Source organism: Larus michahellis, chromosome 1, assembly GCF_964199755.1.
Source record: "Larus michahellis chromosome 1, bLarMic1.1, whole genome shotgun sequence".
In the NCBI taxonomy this organism is placed as follows: Eukaryota; Metazoa; Chordata; class Aves; order Charadriiformes; family Laridae; genus Larus; species Larus michahellis.
This window is the reverse complement of record NC_133896.1, coordinates 83,372,636-83,391,650: the sequence shown is the minus strand read 5'-3', so window position 1 is coordinate 83,391,650 and position 19,015 is coordinate 83,372,636. Positions and strand designations below refer to the sequence as shown.

Here is a 19,015-nt window from a genome sequence, read left to right as displayed (position 1 = left end):
GTGGTGGGGCCCTGTGCTGGATTTGGCTGGAGATAAAATTAAGTTCTTTTCACAGTGGCTTGTATGGTGCTGTGTTTTGGATTTGTGCTAAAAACAGTGTTGATAATTCAGGGATGTTTTAGTTACTGATGAGCAGTGCTTACACAGCATCAAGGCATTTTCTACTACTCATGCCACCCCACCAGCAATTAGGCTGGAGGTGCACAAGAAGTTGTGAGGGGACACAGCTGGGACAGCTGACCCCAGCTGACCAAAGGGATATTCCATACTGTATGACATCATGCTCAGCCATATAAAGCTGAGGGAACAAGAAAAGGGATATGTTCAGAATGATGGCATTTTGTCTTCCCAAACAACCATACTACGTGAAGGAGCCCTGCTTTCACAGAGCTGGCTGAACACCTGCCTGACAATGTGACGCAGTGAGTGAATTCCTTGGTTTGCTTTGCTTGCGTGCATGACTTTTGCTTTACCTGTCAAACTGTCTTTGTCTCAACCCACGCGGTTTCTCACTTTTACTCTCCCAGTTCTCTCCCCCAGGCCACTGCGGGAGGGCGGGAGGCAGTGTCTGTGTGGTGCTTAGTTGACAGCTGGGGTTAAACCACACCGGCCCAGAACCGCGCACTGTATTCAAGGTGAGGCTGCACCATCTCTGAACACAGCGGGATGACCACCTCCTTTGACCGGCTGGTTATGCTGTGTTTGATGCACGCCAGGATGCAATTTGCCCTTTTGGCTGCCAGGGCACACTGCTGACACATATTGAGCTGCTGTCGACGGGCACATCAGGCTGGGTGATCGGGCTTCCATGGCAGCCAGATTACATCTGCCATCAGCAAAAAGCTAAACCTGGCATTTTCAATTGGCAAATGCTGCTATGAGCTAGGATGTTTCCTCTAACAATGATTCACAGCGCAGTGTCCACCTAGCTGCCACCTCCTGCTCTATGAAAGCATTAGTCATGCGCCAATTCAAAAGCTGGGTAGCCTAGGGGTTGTCTTGTTTAAAACCTAAACTAACTACTAACCTGACTAATTGCTAACCCATTCTACTTGCTGCCTTTGCACATTAGGCACCCTTGGCCCTTCCCAAAACAAACGGGAGCAATCCCACTTCATGAATCCCCATTGGCCATTAGAAGTTACCTACCGAGGGGAAGAGCATGTTTCTGAGCCGCACAAAACCCACATTCCTCAGGACTCAACACGCCAGCTCAGTTCGGCTTTAGAAGAGCTACAGGCACATAACAGAGCCCCAAAGAGCGGCAGGGTCCTGTTTCAGCAGCATTCCGTACCTTTCTCTATGGATTGGGGCAAATGTGTCCTGCTTTCAGATGTCTGCTTTTGAGAGCGCTGCCTCTGGACTCCGCAGGGCCCTCCCGAAGACGTGCCATGGGTCCACCCTGAGAGCTTCACTCTGCTTCCTGGTGCTGACTTCTGAAGCTCTCTATGTTTCTTCCCCTTTACACTTCATGTAAAAAAACTAGTCCTTTCCAAATACAAAGGGAGGAAGGGCGGGGCTGGGTGTCAAGATTTGGAAACTCAAAGTACTACTAATGCCAGAACCACTTCCCGACGAAGGTGACCACATCAAGGTCACCACCTTACATTTAACATGCTACTATCAAAAGATCAATTAGAAGTAGGTTCCCCTTCTCAGTGCGAGTTTCCGAATGAAAGAAAGAGCAAAGAACTTCCTCCTGAAGGTTAGAGAGGGGCGGGAGCTATGAGTTGTTATCAGTCCGGAGTACCATTTTAAAAACAGCAGCGAGAGGAAACAAGAAGGGGGAGCAAGAATGTCAGAAAATCTCATTTATGCTGACTTGAACTTGACTGAATCAACCAGGCCCAGGCTGCAGAAGGTCACTGATGTCCAAGGTAGGTCGCTCAGTCTGCACTGAGCTTTCTTTGTGCTCTTCAGCCTCCCTCCCACATCTTTTGAGTGAGTGTCGTGTGTTAAAGTTTCTCCACGCTAGGTTTCCCATAGCAGAGTCTCAGGCAATAATTCCCTCCCCCAGAGATTTTATTTGAGTAGTACAGCAGCAAGGACCGCTCGAGCTGGGTGCCTGCGGAGAGGGCCCCAGAACAAAGACATTCCTGAGCAATTACACCCTTACAATCTCTCTATGCATCTGTCCTTCACGCACTCTTCACGTGACTTGCGTGCACCCCTTGGTCCAATGGTAATTTATGGTCTGGGGTCTTCTTATTCCTCATTAGATTCTTTGTCTGCCTCTGGGCAGGCCGTTAACTGTTCTTATCTTGTAGGTTTGCAGCCTCTGCAGATGGTAGTAGCTTCCTTATCTCCTAATTATCTACAGCACTTTTAAGTTTCTCTGCTTATGCCTTTCTGGAAAACCCCCATCGACTCCTTTCTTCCATGTGTTCATTTTATTTATGCATACTATTTCCCAGGGATTACACATTTCTTACAAAAAAAGAGTTCAAACATTGGCTTCTGTGTTCTTTTCTTTTTCCTGCAGTTTGCTATTTTCTGTTTGATAGTGGATTCCCTGGATCAAATGAGTATTCACAGAGGAATGAAATTAATTTCATAAGCCAGAAGGCGGCACTTAAACTCACAGAAGACGTTAACTCTGTAGGTGATAGAAACAAACAGGCTCAGTGCTGTACATCAGGATGACTTTGAATGGTTCATAAAATTGCAACATCATATTTCTTTCTGCTCACTTTTTATCTGTCCTGCCCTACCTTCCTTCCTTCCCCGCATGCTTTCTTCCATACTCATTTGCATTTATTATCTGCAGATGTTAGAATAGTTTTCACTTTTTTCACCATCTCCTCATCGACTAGTTACCCCCTTCAAGTTTAGCATGATCTGCAGTTTTCAGATTTGCTTTGACGTTGTAGTCATTCACAGCACTCGTGTGGATGTGAATTGAATAAGGTAAGCAGACAACCTTAGACAGTTTTCTCCACTTCTGTTTAGATTTAAAATGCGTGTGCATGTGCCCGTGTCTCCTCTGTTATTATCTGCCTGGAGCAAGTCCTGTAGCAAGGTGTGACTGCAATGGACAAAAATATTATTCGGGCATAGTTAAACACAGTCCTATAAATCAGTTGCTGTCATGTGTTTATCATTTCTCATCATTTCATTCATTTTTGTTCCATTTAAGTTGTTTCTCAACTTCCTCTGCTCTCTGTTATTTTTGCCTGGTTTTAGGTTCTACATATGCAGAAGTGAAAGTGCAATCCCTAGATACAAAAGTTCCTGCTAGCTACACATCGTCTGGTGAGTATTTAGCTGTCTGCTAAACTGCTATGAATTTAAAGAATTAGAGGAGAGGAGGCTGTTCCATATTTTCGAAAAATGTAGTGATATAAAGCTGTTATGTGAGACAGGAAGATACAGTTATCACCATGACACTCAGGGTTTTATATAACACTGACATAGCTTCTTCTTGTCAACTCTTTTCCATACTGCAGGAGCCTAGTCTACACCACCATTTACTGCTTCCCCTCTCTGAACTTTTTTCTATATGCTTTTTGAAATAGGAGTAGTAGACCTGCATGCACCATTGAAGGCAGAGGCGAATCATGGATTTATAAAACCATGCAGCTGACAAAACATCCCTGATTTTTGTTCATTTTCCTTCTGAATAATTTCTAAAGCTGAGGTTGTAGAGTCCTCATCCTAGGAGATATTCAAACCCTGAGTGTATGTGGTCCAGGACAACCTGCTCTAGCTGATGCTGCTTGAGCAAGGAAGTTGGACTTGGTGATCTGGAAAGGTCATTTCCAACCTAAAGGACTGTGACTGTGTGGTCAGGACAGAAGACTTGAAGTTCACAGACCTCCTCTAGAACTTTTTTATTTTTTTATTTTTAATTGCCACTAGATCTGTTACCTTCTAGTCCCCGAATGCAAAGATATCTTTAAGAGTAGGATTACAAAACAGCATTAGTAATCCAGCTGTCTCACACCTGGTGTGAAACAACTCTTGGAAGTTGTTGGTATGTCCATTTTTTTATTTGGGCCATATGTCTTGTTGTCCTTCAATAATATATGGTCTGCCTGTAAGGATTTCATTCTCTCATAGCAGCCCTTTTTAGCTTCTTTTTAATAAGCGCCCTCTCCTGCCTGTAGTTCCCCTCTTTTACCTGTTAGTGCTCTATTTTTCCTTATTTGTTCTAGTACTATGATGCCTCTCTTCCTTTTAACCACTTCCTCACACACATAGCATACTGGGATGCTGTTCACTTACCCAACCACAGGTGTCCAGAGCCATCTGGGAAGCATCAGGACGTTCAGTCTGGCTTCAGTATGCAAATTGGGAAGGCCACAGATTCTTGGAGGTCCTGTGTAACAACTTCCAGGTCTGTGCAGTTACCTGATACCTGGGGGTATCCCAGATGGCAGAAGCCACCCATTTTCAGGTACCTGACATCTGACTATTTTAGACTAGGATGGGACATTCCAGGTTTTCCCATCTCATTTTTCAGACCTCTAGGATATGTGTACAATGAGGTGTTCTATAGCTGTTATGTGCTTCTTAAGGCTTTATTTAAATGAGAGTCAGTTTTCCATCTTCTGCTTGACTGTTTCTACACTCTGACCTTTCCTTCTCCTGAGGACACAGTGGTTTTGAAGTCACATGTAATGGCAATATCACCCTAAACTGCTCTTTAGCCTCTATCAGCTTCCCTTTCTTCATTTCAAGAGTTACTTACAACCATCAGCCCTTACCAGCTGGTTATTACTACTGTCAAAAGTTACGTAAAACCTTCTAGAAGTCATGTCCATCATCTTGACTCCCTTACAGTCAAAATGAAATCTGTTCCTCCAGAGTGGTTGGACACACTGCACCAGATGTGTCCCAAATTCCTCAAGAACCAGAATTCTAGATCCATACCCCATCTTCTCAGACAGGGGCTAAAATGCTGCCTTTTCATTTCTCCCTCCAGCCCTGCACAGGGCACTGGGACCATTTCAGATTTGCCACCTTAGGATTCCCGGTCACCAACTTCCTTCCTAGATGATTCCATTTTGCCACTGAAATTTCTCTCCACCCTTCCCGGTCTCGTTGGTAATCACGTGGACTAGGGTCTCGGTAGACGGTTTGCACCTTTCCAATGGATTTGTTGGTTAGTGCCATCAACATGTTTTCGGGGTGCAACCGTTTCCTGACCAAACCTCCTCAGGCAGAAAACCTGACAGCACAGAGTTCATCTTCAGTGCCTTCATCTGGTTTAAAATCAGTCTAGTTCAATAGTACACTAGGTGTGACAGCTTCTTGGCATTTCAGTAATTCCAACCGCAATGCACCATAAACTTCAAAGACAGCAGACAGGGTAAGTAAATACTCTGGCCGATACGTGAAGCAGGAAGAGATGGAAAGTTCTCCTTGACCTTTTAATTCAGTGTCTGATGAGTCCGGTCAGCCACCGAACACACTGTTTGTCCCCTCTTGGGACTGCTTGTGCTCTATAGCACCCGGCCGCTACCCACTGAGTTGGCAGACTAATGAATATTGCAAGGATCCCCTGAACAAAAGTCCATAAAGAACAGTCAAAACAGAAAGAGGAGACAGTTCAGCTCCTCTGAAAAATCTGCTTTGTTGAGAAGTATAACCAGCCAGGACCTTTATCGGGTAGGTTGATTGGGTTTTGCTTTCATACAATTTTGGAAGGGGAGATAAGGATCCCAGTGAGCATGTTACTCCAGTAATAAGTGCAGTGGAATTTACTAAAGTATTCCAGGCAATGGCAGAAGGGTTCATGGTGAATATCTGTGATGGAAAAAACCGTGTGTGCACAGCATATCTACCACAAGAACAAACATCTGAAGGGACAGCACCGAAGGGCTTTGCTTAACTTGAAAGAGTAATCTCAGTGTGAGCCTGAAAAGGGCATCTGTGAATGAAGATGAAGGGTTCCTTTTCCAGTTGTTGCCCTAATCTTGATTTTTTCTGTCTGTCTGTAGGTAAAAGCTGTTCCTCCAGAACACGTGTCGCTGTATTTGTTGCTGTGATAATTCTCCTACTCATCATGGCAGTGTGTCTGATACTCATGTGTAAGTCCTGCTAAAAATGTAATAACTGTAATTAGTTTGTGACTCTCCCCCACGCACTGACATCTAAATCATGACATCCAAAACCAGTAGCAGCAGAAGGCTGGTTTGAAGGCAAGGGACAGGAGTTTTTAGCCAGCTGTGGCTGTAAGAGGAAACCTGTAAGAGTCGAGTGGCTTGAAAGTTTAAAATTCCAAAAGAAAAAAAGCCCAAGCCCAATTAAAAAAATGACAATGTTCAAACAGTAAGTAATTTATTATACAAATGTTTTGAAGAAACAAGTCAAGATTAGACAATGCCTATGAGTATTATGTTTGCTATCCATGAAAATATTTCAAAGCCATGATCTTCTATCATGTCACCAAGATATCCATAACACCAAAAATCTTTCACCAAATATTAATAAAAGCTCAAGTAGCTAAGAGGTGGCTTAGCAAAGAGGTAGAGGTAGCTAAGTCACAACTTAAAGGAAGTTGTTTGCACTTTACTCAAATAAAAGCCGAGTAGTAGGTCTCTCTCCATGTATATCACTGAGTCCATAAGAATCTTTCAACTACATAAAAAGATATAAAGTTTTCTTTAGCAAGAAAGCTCAAACAAATGGAGATAACCATTGGGGAAAAAAAAAAAAGAAACAACAAATTTTCCGAGAGCCATGTGGTGCTTTCCTTTGAATATTTTCAAGGAATCATTTTTAAAATTCATGCGTGGTTGCATGTTTCTTTTCGTCCTTTAATAGCTCAGCAAGCTTAGGAGGCTTCCACTATCAATCGCACCAAGTCCCAGAGGTTGCCACCTACTCAGAGATGCACACGGAGAAACTCTTTGTGAGGACATGCTGAAACCTTTGATCCATGGAACTTAAAAAATTCCATGGTTGGGGGAAGTCAGTGTTTTTTTCTTTCTCAGGGCAGAGGATAAAGAACAGATGCCTGATGGTGCTCTGGCCTTTATAAATGTAAAACACGGCAGGAAGGGAAAAATTGAAAAAAACCCCAAAACCTAAGCCAGCACAACATAACAAGGTGAAATTACCAGCGTTTAATAGAGCTTTAAATCCGGAGTTGAATGAGGAGTCATCAGACTTTGATTCAGGGCTGCTTCAGTTACAGGTACTTTGTTGGTTTCAGTACTGCCTCAGTGAACCGAAAAAATGCTCCTAAGAAAATTGAGATCTAGATCAAATTAATTTTGAATGTCAATAGCATACAGTTTTCACTTGTACTCCAGATGTTAACTGTTGCCATTTTTACTGTTTGATTTCTAGGTTTTAATTTTATATGAGTTTTCCGTGTGGTTTTGTTTTGCCAAAGATACCACTGCTGACAAACAGCTTCCTTAAATGAGCTAAACTGTCACCTCTTGATATTGCTCCATCATACAAGAGCTCTGCAGGCCAGAAGGCATTTTCCACTTGCGTTCACAAAAATGACAACAATTGTACCCAGTGGAACCCAACCAGAAATTTTTAAGATTTTTATAGTACATTGATACTATTTTCTGTTTCCTTGTGAGAAAATGTATCTTCTAGTAAGTAAAAAAATGTCCCTGCAGTTCTTGAGCTGGTCTTTCAAGAACAGGCAAGTCTGACTTTGTTTCAAATGCTCCTTCCTATGCATTAAATTGTGCTCTTTTCTGAAACCGGGAGCTGATATCCAGCCTCAAGATAAATGCATACTAATGCATGCATGAAAAACATACCATTTCAAACTGATTTTTCTGTTTCATTTTCTCTTCTTGCTCTAGGGATTCAGTGAAAGGCAAAGAAAACCTTGGTGTTCCCAGTTAGCATATGACTAAAGCACCATAAAATTCAGTGCTAAGTTGCTCCAATTACAAAAGAATTCTTGCTTTGTTAGGTTTTGGTGCCTTTCAGCCGTTTTCACTAGTGCTGCTCTCTGAATCTCTCAGGCGGATATCAGAGTTCAAGGTGGCAATATTCCAGGAGGAAATCTTGAGCCACCATTTCCGTGCTGTAAATTGATTTCCATCCAGTAGGAGAATCAGGAGGGTGCTGTTCATTTTTGTAATGCATTCACACAATGCGTTCATTTCTAATTTTTCACAGAAATACATGCTTTAGAATTACGTGAGGTAGTTTTAGTACCGGTATTTGGTACTATTATACACTAAGGACTTCAGGGTACCTTTATGAGCAGTACTTCAAGCTTCCACCCACAGGCTCAGGCTATATGCAAAACCCAGCTTCTTCATCTTCTGAAATGAAATGGTCCTGCCTCTATGCAAATGCCCGTAGCATGGAGAATAATCAGGAGGAGACAGAGACGTGCACACACCTGCAGGGCTATGATCTTACTGGCATCACGGAGATGTGGTGGGATGGCTCCTGTGACTGGAGTGTTGGAATGGAAGGATACAGGCTCTTTAGGAAGGACAGAGGCCTCTTCAGGTACATGATTGGCATGGGAAGAAGACCCAGAGGGAAGAGGGGCCCAGGAAAGCTGGTTAATATTCAGGGATCAGCTCCTCCAATCTCAGGAGCAATACACCCCAACAAAGAGGAAGTCTAAAGCCCTGACAGAAGTAAATCTGGCCAGGGACGTCAAGGGCAACAAGAAAAGCTTCTACAGGTACATCAGTGATGAAAGGAAGACAAGGGACAACGTGGGCCCTCTCCAGAAAGAAACAGGAGACCTGGTTACCCAGGAAAATGGAGAAGGCTGAGGTACTCAATGACTTTTTGCCTCAGTCTTCACTGGTAAGTGGTCTATCCACAACATCCAAGTCACAGAAGGCAAAGGCAAGGACAGGGAGAACGAGGTACTGGCCACCGTAGAAGATGATGAAGCTTGAGACCATCTGAGGAACCTCAAGGTGCACAAATCCATGGGACTGGAAGAGATGCATCTGCAGGTGCCGAGGAAACAGGTGGATGAACTTGCTAAGCCATCATCCATCATACTTGAGAAGCTGTGGCAGTCCGGTAAAGTTCCTGCTGACTGGAAAGGGGAAATATAACATTCATTTTCAAAAACTGAAAAAGGGAAGAGCCGGTGAAATACAGGCTGGTCAGTTTCACCTCTGAGCCTGGCAAGATCATGGAGCTACATTTATGTTAAAATAACAATTCTTTTTTTTTGCCAGAGGTGGGTACAAGGCAAAAAAAGGATTCTCTGTAGCAGAGGTGCTCATCTTTCAAACTCAATAGTCACTTTGTGTCAGCACAGTTATGGCTACACTCTGGTGGGATGAGCCCCTTCCAAAGTATCGTTCCTACTGCCCTATAGGGTCTTGCATCTGTAAGGATGCATAGGTACAAGGCAAGTGGTGCTACCCCACATAAGAGCTCAGGATTGTCACCTTCCTTGTTGACAATTGCAGTTTGGATGCTCTGGGCTAGTACGTCATCCTTTCACTACCAACTTGCAATGTCCAGAAGAGACGAGGTGTCATCCAATTTAACTGCCACTCCACTTCTTTTCCCTCATCTTATTTTTGAGCTTACTGCTTGTAAGCAAAGTTCTTCCTTTCATATTCTGTTTCTTTTACCGTTTGCCTCTGGTATGAAGTCTGCAGAGATGTCAGTTCTTTCATGCTCCGTGCTGTTCTGGTACAACTTTCTCAGATCTTTTATATATATATATATAAGAACTTATATATATAAGTTCTTTCTCAGAACTTATATATTCTGCTTTACAAGGAATTTATCTAAGTTGGTTTCAAGTATAAGAATTCTAACCCTACAACTTTTAGTTTAATGTTTCTTTACTCTTATTATTCATCCCTTCCTCCTCACTGCTACACAGAGCCATCTGGATCAACATCATCCTCCTTTAGCCTAACTGTGAGTGATCCGTGAACAGTTTCTAAACTGATAAAACCAAAGCCCTGAGAAGATAGGAAAAACACACACAAATCACATAAGCTTCTCCAGTAAACTAAGTTTAGTTCATCTGAGACGTCAGCTATTTTCTTCACCCTCTCAAAAATTTTCTTTCCCTATTCCTCTGTGATAAATTCATGCAGTCTAGCTTGTCATCAGATGACAAAAAGGAAGTTGTAGGCCTCCCTCCAGGCTCCCTTTTTATGGGAGTCAGAAGCCTCCTGTGAAGCACAAATCCCTCACAAGCGCTGTGTCAGAAGAAAGAGGAAAATCAAGGCTATTTCAGCCTGGGTATCTGCTTTAAAACCTCGAATGAACACCATTGTCTCACTTTGCTCTGGGGAAGCAACACTGTTAGACCAGCTTCCAGCTGGGGCACAGCTGTGCTCTGCCTGAATATCTCATCCCAGCTGTCTGGAGTAGGAGCAGACTGGGACTGCAGCTCCAAGCTGTGCGGCAGCATGCTTAACCAAGAACAGATTGGCTTGAGCACTGATCTCTCAAAGATGGCTCTTATTTCTTATTGCTATAGTTACTTGTATACTCCACATTATAGAGTACATACTGTACAAATACCATACAAATCCTCTACATATACTGGACATACTGTGCATTTACTGCTATTCTGGTTTTTTTTTGTTAAGTTCCAGCATTAGGTTCTTTGCAAATCTGGTTATGGAGCAAATCATATGGTACTACAGTTTTGGAGTTTTTTCAATAGAGGGACAAAAATGAGAGGAGTAGGCATTCTGTGTGGGGTGATGGTGGGGGTCAAAGAGGTCCAGAAGAGCTATGACCATGTGTGGCAAAATGGTCAGACATTCAAAGCAGAAATTCTACTCTTCTTTCCAGACCGTTCGACGGCAAGCAGCCCAGCTGACTCAAAAGCGTTCTCCAACAACTCTGAAGATGCACGAGGTCGGTAATCCTCTGTCATTCAAAAGACAGTGTCCAGAAGCCTGATGGATTGCCTTTTAAGAGAAGGGGGGTGGGGTGTGGGGGGAAGGGAGAGTGTCTAGATTTTGTTCAGAAGAAAAACAAACAAACAAAGAAACAATCTGACATCTCAGGAATAAATAACCTTATCCCGTACAGTCACAGGACGAGCTCTCAAGGCCAGAGACATTTCGCATTTTCACCTTCCTTAAAAGTAGTGCTTGGGCAGCACTGCATTACTGTTTCAGAGGGAACAACTGATTACTCTCTCACGCTAGCGCAGAAGAGCCCATGGGTATATGAACAGACATGAATATAACAATCCCTTTGGTATCACAGCACTGTAGTGAGCATGATGGATCAAAGTACATACACTGCTTTCCAAAACCCCCTCCATTCTTAGCCTTTTAACTAAGTGCAATTCCCTTTTGCTGTTTACGAGCTGCTGGAAAACCAACAAAACTGTATCACGCAGTCCCTACCTCGCTTCCCAGGTCCCATTCTCTGTTCCTTCCAGTACCCTCCCTGGCAACGGAGAGAAATGTTTTTTCATTCAGTAGCAGCACTTTTACCATATTTTGCAGCAGGCAAATCAGAGGTTTGCAAACTGAAAACTGCTTTTTGCTCTGACCATTTCTCTTTATCTCCTGAGCAAGGATTTAAAAGACTGGATAATGTTATCTGTGATTCCACTTCTGTGATTCATGCTTAGTGACTCTTGGACTGGTATTTTCTACAGAGACTGGCACGCATCCCCAGTGGTCGGGTGAAAACGACAAGCAGAAACGCACAGGTACTTTTCTGGCTGTGACTTCCTCTCTTACCTTTCTTTTGTAATGGCGTCCTTTTGTTTGTGTGAACATGGATTTTTCCACACCTCTTCTCCCCTCCTGCAGGCTGCCCCCGAAACTGGGAAAAACATGGGGAAAAATGCTACTACTTCTTTCAAACACAGGAAACCAAAGACTGGAATGCCTCCCATAAAGAATGTACTGACATGAATTCAGACCTGGTGGTCATTGACACCAAGGATGAACTGGTGAGATCTGAACTCAGGGGGCTGCTTCTAGGGTTGCCTGACCTGTATGCCAAAGGGCTGACGGGTTACACTTGTGTCTTCTCATGTTAGATGTCTCTGCGGGTCCATAATCTACTGCTAGCCCCCTATACACCAGGCCCCTCTGGATGGTACCAAACACCTTCACAGTAAGACGCATCTTGGTGGTTGAAGTCCTCCATCCAGAAGCTTCTCTCTGCAAGCATGCTCCCATGGGAAGAGCAAAGTGTCTGCCCAGCTAACTTATGTTTTCAAGAGATTTAGCACACAAACCAAGACCAAGCAAGTCGAACAGACACTTCTTTGTGAGATCCATTGCTTTTAGCCTCTGAAGCTGTGGAAAGAGATGGTGTGGCTGGATGCACACTGTACTTTCCACAGAAAGCTGGGGATTTTGCACTAAGCTTTCTGTGTACCTCTGGTGAAGAAAACGTAATTTCAATGTATTCCCATTGTTCATTTCCTTTCTAGGATTACCTTATGTTACGATCAAAAGCTAATTACTACTTACTTGGTCTCACATACTCTGAGAACGAGAAGAAGTGGAAGTGGATTAACAACATGGAACATAGCACAGACATGTAAGCTTATTCCAGCAAGTCACTGTCATGTAACACCTGGAAACAGTAGGAAAAAAAATAAATATCAAGAACCAACACCAGAGAGTACAAGAGAGATCAGGACCTGCAATTTGTAGCAACCAGATTCCTTGAGATTCAGGTGCTTCAGCACATCCCTGTGCTGTCCTGTGTCCTCCCTATCCCAGGGAGCCTGCAAGTCACCAGTGGGACCACAGGCAGGTCACAGCAGGAAGGCAAGAGAGGACACAGCTGTAGTTGTGGTGGGAAAGGAGGCATCTGACTAGATGGAGTTCAGTGGGGAAAGAAAGGATATAGGATGGAGGGACAAGAGACAGTGTGATGTCAGCACCACGGAACGGAGGCTACCAAAGAAGGGGAAGGTCTCTGGAGGGAAAGCCTAGCCCATATAATTCTGTTGGGGTCAGGGGGAGAAAATTAAAGAATGGGAGGGAGACTCCAACAAGGCAGCTTCTAATCCCGCATATTATGACAATAATATAATTTAGCAGCAAGGCCAGGTGCCACAGTGTCTTTCATGGAAGTGATAGTGACTGCATTGCATCCAGATAAGTTAGGAAGGCAACTAAATCTGCCTTTCTCTCCCTTTTCAGGTTTAATATAGAAGGAGACTTTACTGACTATTTCTGTACTGTCATTGGACATGAAAAAGTAGGAACTGCACCTTGTGGTGGATCCTCAACAACACAAAATATGTGTGAGAAAGCTGCAAATCTTTTAGAAGAGCAGAAGGAGAACTGAACCCAATAGGGTTCAGGCAGGTCATCCCCAACTTCCTGCAGGAACGGCAGATGGGATTTCTCTCCTTTATCTTTAGCCGTCTAAAAATCTAGTCAAAGGGTCTCACAGGCTCCCTCTAGACACCTTGCCAAGCTTAGCATGTTCTTTCCCCAGGTGGGTGTCGGAGACTGCATGAATCCCCCTCTAGAGGAGCCTGCATTTCCACACATTATACAGCATAGAGCATGGCTAGTAGAAGCAATATCATTCATTTTCAATGACATTTCAAAAATAGCCCGGACACAAGCCAATAAGGATGAAGATTCTGACTTTCCTTTCTTTCTCTCTTTCTTATTTCAAATTGAAAACCTGAAAGCAGCAATTTCAGCTGTGCTGTAATTCAACTGGATGCTGTGAATGAACTGTCTGGTGCTCTCCTACCCTGTTAGATGACAAAAGTATACTCAACTCCAATATAGGACAGGAGTCTGGGATAGGAGACAATGCCAGACCTGAAAATTAGCCACAGGGACAGGTACCTATAGACAAGCACATTCCTACAGATTAATAAGAACATGGATAGCATCACTGCTTAGTGGTTTAGGAAGTTCCTTGGAAATGGATCTGACTGTGGCAGGTGAAACTGCGCTGAGTTGGCAGTGAAATGTAGAGATTACAATTTTCTATAGCTATCTATCACAGACAATGAAGATTTTTGTCATTAAGCTCAATGATACCAGAAGAGCAACGCATGACTCTTTCTGTAACAGCTTCTTCCTGTCTCACTGTATTCTAGATAAAGCTCTTAGGAAATTCATCCTGAAACAAACCGCTTTGTATGAGGATGTACGTTGAGAAATTACTGATGGAGAGCGTCAGAAAGGAGAAAATGTAGAAGAAGCTTCAAGAGCAGGAACAGAAGCTGTATCCAAGGGTATTTTAAAAATCTCCTCTAAAACTGTCCTCAGAAGTACTCATCACCACTCCCCCTATTTGCAGTGGCAGAGATTTTTGATAGGCAAATACCTTTACCCTACAGATAGCCACACTCAGGATTCTCACTGCATTTCATCTTGAGAGAGAGAGAACTCTTACAGCATGTCAATATCAACTCTTACAGCTGATTCATAATAGTTCAGGATTCCTGCTTGAAATTTACAAGTTGCTTTTGACCATAAGGATAATACCATGTAAGAGTAGGGTGCCATTTTTCTTTTCAATCATTTGATTTGTACTGTATCTTTCATTGTTTCTTAGTGCATTAAGTTTAATTCCTTTTATTTACAACACAAACACTCACAACACACCTTGAATTCCTCGTTCTCATTTCCTTCTCTTGCATTGCAAAATTCAAGTTTTGCAACCGAGAAGAAAACATAGTGTCTGTGAGACAATGGACAATCCTACGTGGTTCTTTCCCCAGATGGGTGTCGGAGACTGCATGAATCCCTCTCTAGAGGAGCCTGCATTTCCACACATTAGGAGTCTGGGTGACTTGCTCATACCAGACGCCTAAGTTTCAGGCAGCCCCTGTTAGGTGATAGGAGTCCAACCTCAGTGATAGGGGTGATCACAAACAGATCCTATCTCTCACAGACACATGCCTATACACCCATACATTCTCAGCCCTGCCTGTGCTCAAGGAGACACTTCAAAGCCTTGCCATGCACTGGTCTTCCCTGCAGCCACAAGTGAAGGTTAACACATACTTCTAATTTGGGTCCTCTAGAAAAGTGCAACCATGCTCATTGCCATGTGGATATGATTGACAGGACAAAGTCAAATGTGTGTGTGTATAAACCTTACTCTGTAAAAGGTTGTCTCTGTTAAAAATCACAACCTCAATAGCAGACAGCTCCTACAGGTCAGTCCCAGTGAAATTCCAGAGCAGCAAGGAAGCAAAGAGAATAAGAAAAGCAGAAGTGAGAAAACTCATGGCTTGAGATTAAGCCAGTTTCATGGGTGAAAGTAAGAGGAAAAAACCAAGGGATGCAAAAGCAGTCACTCCCTCCCTCCCGCAAGCAAACTAATGCCCAGTCAGTCTCTGAGCGACAGCCACCTTGAAAGCCAACCTCCCCCCACCTTCTTTCATTGATGACTAAGACATGATATGGTATGAAAAAAAACCTTTGGTCAACTTGGGTCAGCTGTGCTGGCTGTTTCTCCTCCCACCTTCTTGCCTACTCATGGCAGACGGAGGCAGGGGGCAGAGTAGGGAAACAAGAAAGCCTTGATGCTGTGGAAGCACTGTTCAGCAGAAGACAAATATTAGTGCGTTATCAAAACTGTTTCAGCCACAAATCCAAAACACTGCACCGTACAGGCTGCTGTGAAGAAAGTTAACTCCTTCCCAGCCATGCCCAGTACAATCTCCACCCCTTATTCCCTATCATTTGCATCATGCTCATATGCCATCATCAACACCCACCCCATCCTTTGATATAAACACAGTTGTCATTCCCCTAAGTCTACAGGCCATCCCCCTCAAATGTTGATTCCAATATCCACTCAAATATCCATTAAAGTCTGTTCAGTTAATTAGCCCATAACTTGGGCTCCATCTGTTACGGTGTCACTCAGGACAGGAGAGGTGGCGTGTTGTCAAGGGCTTGTTGGGTGCTAAATACAGTCTGGGAAGGGTTATTGCTCTGTTGATTTTGTTGTCTTAGTTTTTAAATAAACCTTAGCTTTGCCATTTGGGATTCTTTTATCATCTTTTGCCACACCCACTGCAAGGAAAAAAGTGGAACATTGCACACTAACTCTGGCTTGGGCAGGGTCTCATCCTGATGCCACGGAGCAGGAGTCCCAAACCAACCCAGACCCAACTTCTGTGGTTGGTGCCTGCAGACAATTACATGGCTGGTTTTAATTCTTTATGCCATTGAGCAATAGGCTGACAGTCACGTGGATAGGTCAGGCTGAGAGTTTCAGCGTAATAGGCTGACCTCCTAGACACATGGCAGGCTCCATTGGTGATCATTATCAAGAAGGACCAGCGACTGAGAGACACCTCCAAGAGGTGTTCCTCAGGAATCGTCCTATTGTCGTAGACCCATTGCCCACTGTGTTTCAAGCAAAATGTGGTCTTTAGTGGATTAACTGGCTTACTCTGCTCAGTCACTGGGACGATGTTCCTCCAGCCTCACTTCTCTAGTTGGTAAGAGTTGTCCCCTCCACTTTTAGCTGTGATGCTGCTGACATAGAAACATGATGTCGATGCAAGCATTAACAGAGGTAAGTGGCTCTGCACATGCTGAAGAGACAATATGTGTGTGTGACAAATATGCACATCAACCCCATGAAACGCTTCCTTGGTTGAAACTCTGTGCTGATGAAGCTCTGCCCACATTCCATTTTCAGAAAGCTTTTTCTTCTGAAAAGAAAAAAACGCCAATGTTTCCTTTTCTGCTAGATCAACTACTAGATGAGGAGGAGGACCATGGGAGGAGAGAAGGATCATTTCCAACACAGGAAATGCAAGTTTCATCTATACAGGGTTTTTTGGGTTACTTGGTTCGGTTTTCCTTGGGTTGGTTTGCTTGTTTGTTATTCCTAGTCCTGGGAACTTATGCTTGAGCATGTAGAGTACATGCCGAATCTTTCGAGGGGAAGTTACCAGACTCTGCTGAGTCTCTAGTGAGCACATACAGGCAGACACGAGCACAACTGGGATAGGGAGGCTGTATTTAGGGAAAAGGGTAATTTCCCTATCAAATTTCTGATCCTCGTTGATGGAGGTGCTACAAAGTTTCAGTGAATTGTCCGTATATGTACTTTTAACATGACTAAGCATGTGCTTTTTTCCTTATTTCAGCATTAGAAATAACAGAATTCTTGAACTGAGACTTCAACTATAGGTGCTATATGCACCCATGTTTGCTCCATGTATCAAAAAAGGAAAAAAAACAAACATTTCTAAAAGTGCCTGCTGATACTGGCTGGCTTTCCAAAGGCCAGTTTTGCTCTCTCACCTACATCTTTCTTTGTTAAGAAAGGGACCCTTCGATATGAACAGAAATGCTTGGCAGAGACCTGACTGGTAGGAGTTTCACACAGACCCCCTTTCTCCTCCTGGTCCCAGACTAGAGTCTGAGGGCAAGTGAGCGGTACAAAGGCTTCCTACAACTAAGCCAGCGCTTGGACATGATGTTGCAATTGCTATAACTATTTTGTCTCGGTGTGGTATTTTCTTGATGCAGGTTGGTCAATTATTACTCCCCAATGTAGCTCTGATATAAGGGAGCTCCTACTTGGAGAGCATGTTCTCCTTCCTTCGTGAGCCGACCAGCAGAGCGCCTGTAGAGTAGCTATGCCTGTGTGACTAAAGTTTTAAAACTTCCAGCATTATGAAGGCCTGAAAATGTGTGAACCTTCTTTCTTGTGGGTTCATCTCTGAAAAACGATGAAGCTAGGCCTTTATTTGGCTTCCAGACTTTGTGGGTGTTGCTATGCTTGTATTTATCTTTCTAGAGAAGGTACCATATTTTTATCATCTTTTTGGAAACACATTTTTGCTTTCACTTTTGATTTTTGGGAAATCAGCATGGTTTGCTAGAAGAAGCAGCCCTAAGATAAAAATACCTCAATGAAGTCACCAAAGGGAAATCCGTCTGGAGTTCAAAGCAGTTAGGTGCTAATTTGGAACTAAAACACTGAGAGGTTAAGTCTCACTTCTAGTGATTCATCTACTAGAGATGGAGACTGTGGAAGTGCTTAAAACTAGCTGAGGTGGTTTGCTCTGAGGGAAATTGCAGTAGAGTTTTAGGGAGAGGCGCTTTAAGGAGATGAGTTCAAACGGACACCGAGTTAGGACAAAAGCTTTAGATTGTGGTAGAAATTACTTACTGTAAAAACTTGCAATTATACCAAAGACTCGAGGGTAGCCATTGCAGGAGTCATGCTTGTTGAATTCAGTTGTGTATCAGAGAGATCCAGGGAGGATATTAAGGAAAAGCAGCCCACAGACTAACCCTGCTGAAACACGGCAACCTGGAGATGGCAAGGAGCATAGAGGCAAATTCCATATTTCCTTTTTGCTCCTTAACTGTTCTATAACAATTGCTAAGAGCAATGAGTCTAAAACATGCAGCATTTTACCAGACAAGCAGGAGGATAACGCAATATCCAGAAAATAACTTGCACCAGTATTTTACAAGAATTAGTAATGAGCACTTCGGATGGTAGAGTTGGGAACACAGAAGGGTCTGTACAGGACTTGGGTGTAGCTTGAAAACGAAAAAAGCATTGACACAAAAGTTATTCTCCGGGAGAAAAAGCACAGTATATAAATGAACATAGGGTACGCACCGCTGCAGCATTAGAGGTCAGATCAATTTAAAAATCTTCATTTTCCTCCAGGAATTTTGATTCAACTACACTTTGTGCCCTGCAAGTAGCACATTATTTATGCCAATGAACCTCCGTAAAGCAGGTATCACTTTCATGGACTGAGCACAATCGCTCCCGAGCACATGTTCGTCCATTTCCTGTCTTATTGTGCTTTAGTACTTTTTCCTCTCTCCTTAATACTGGATTTCTGTCTAACACAGAGGCCTGTTTCATGGAAGCTGAAGATGCCTGTGCCTTGTCTGTAGAGCTTGGGCACAGGATAAGTGAGGAAGCTGGATTTGGTGTCCGTGGCTGAGATGAAGCTATGGTCCAACTGCCTGACCATTTCAGGGCTGCCCAGATGTTAAAGCATTTTGTTAAGGGCATTGTCCAAATGTCCCTTAAACAGTGTCAGTCATAGGGCATCAACCACCTCTCTAGGAAGCCTGTGCCATTGTTTGACCACCCTCTCAGTAAAGAAATACTTCCTAATTTCAGG

The 19,015-nt window shown here is 43.4% G+C and overlaps 1 protein-coding gene across 2 annotated transcripts; it reads left to right on the top strand.

The window, feature by feature from the left end:
• Positions 1–1,535: 1,535 nt before the first annotated feature.
• Positions 1,536–15,886, top strand: LOC141744001 (killer cell lectin-like receptor subfamily B member 1B allele A). Of its 2 annotated transcripts, XM_074589141.1 has the most exons (8): positions 1,536–1,877; positions 3,184–3,252; positions 5,943–6,032; positions 10,726–10,791; positions 11,549–11,602; positions 11,706–11,848; positions 12,338–12,447; positions 13,059–15,886. In XM_074589141.1, exons 1-8 carry the CDS (start codon positions 1,796–1,798, stop codon positions 13,204–13,206), a joined length of 762 nt encoding a protein of 253 aa, XP_074445242.1. In that variant the 5' UTR covers positions 1,536–1,795; the 3' UTR covers positions 13,207–15,886. The 2 variants fall into 2 exon arrangements, with proteins under 2 accessions (XP_074445242.1, XP_074445252.1); XM_074589151.1 differs by lacking the exon at positions 3,184–3,252 and having other exon boundaries at positions 1,796–1,877; positions 13,059–15,881.
• The last annotated feature ends 3,129 nt before the right edge of the window (positions 15,887–19,015 follow it).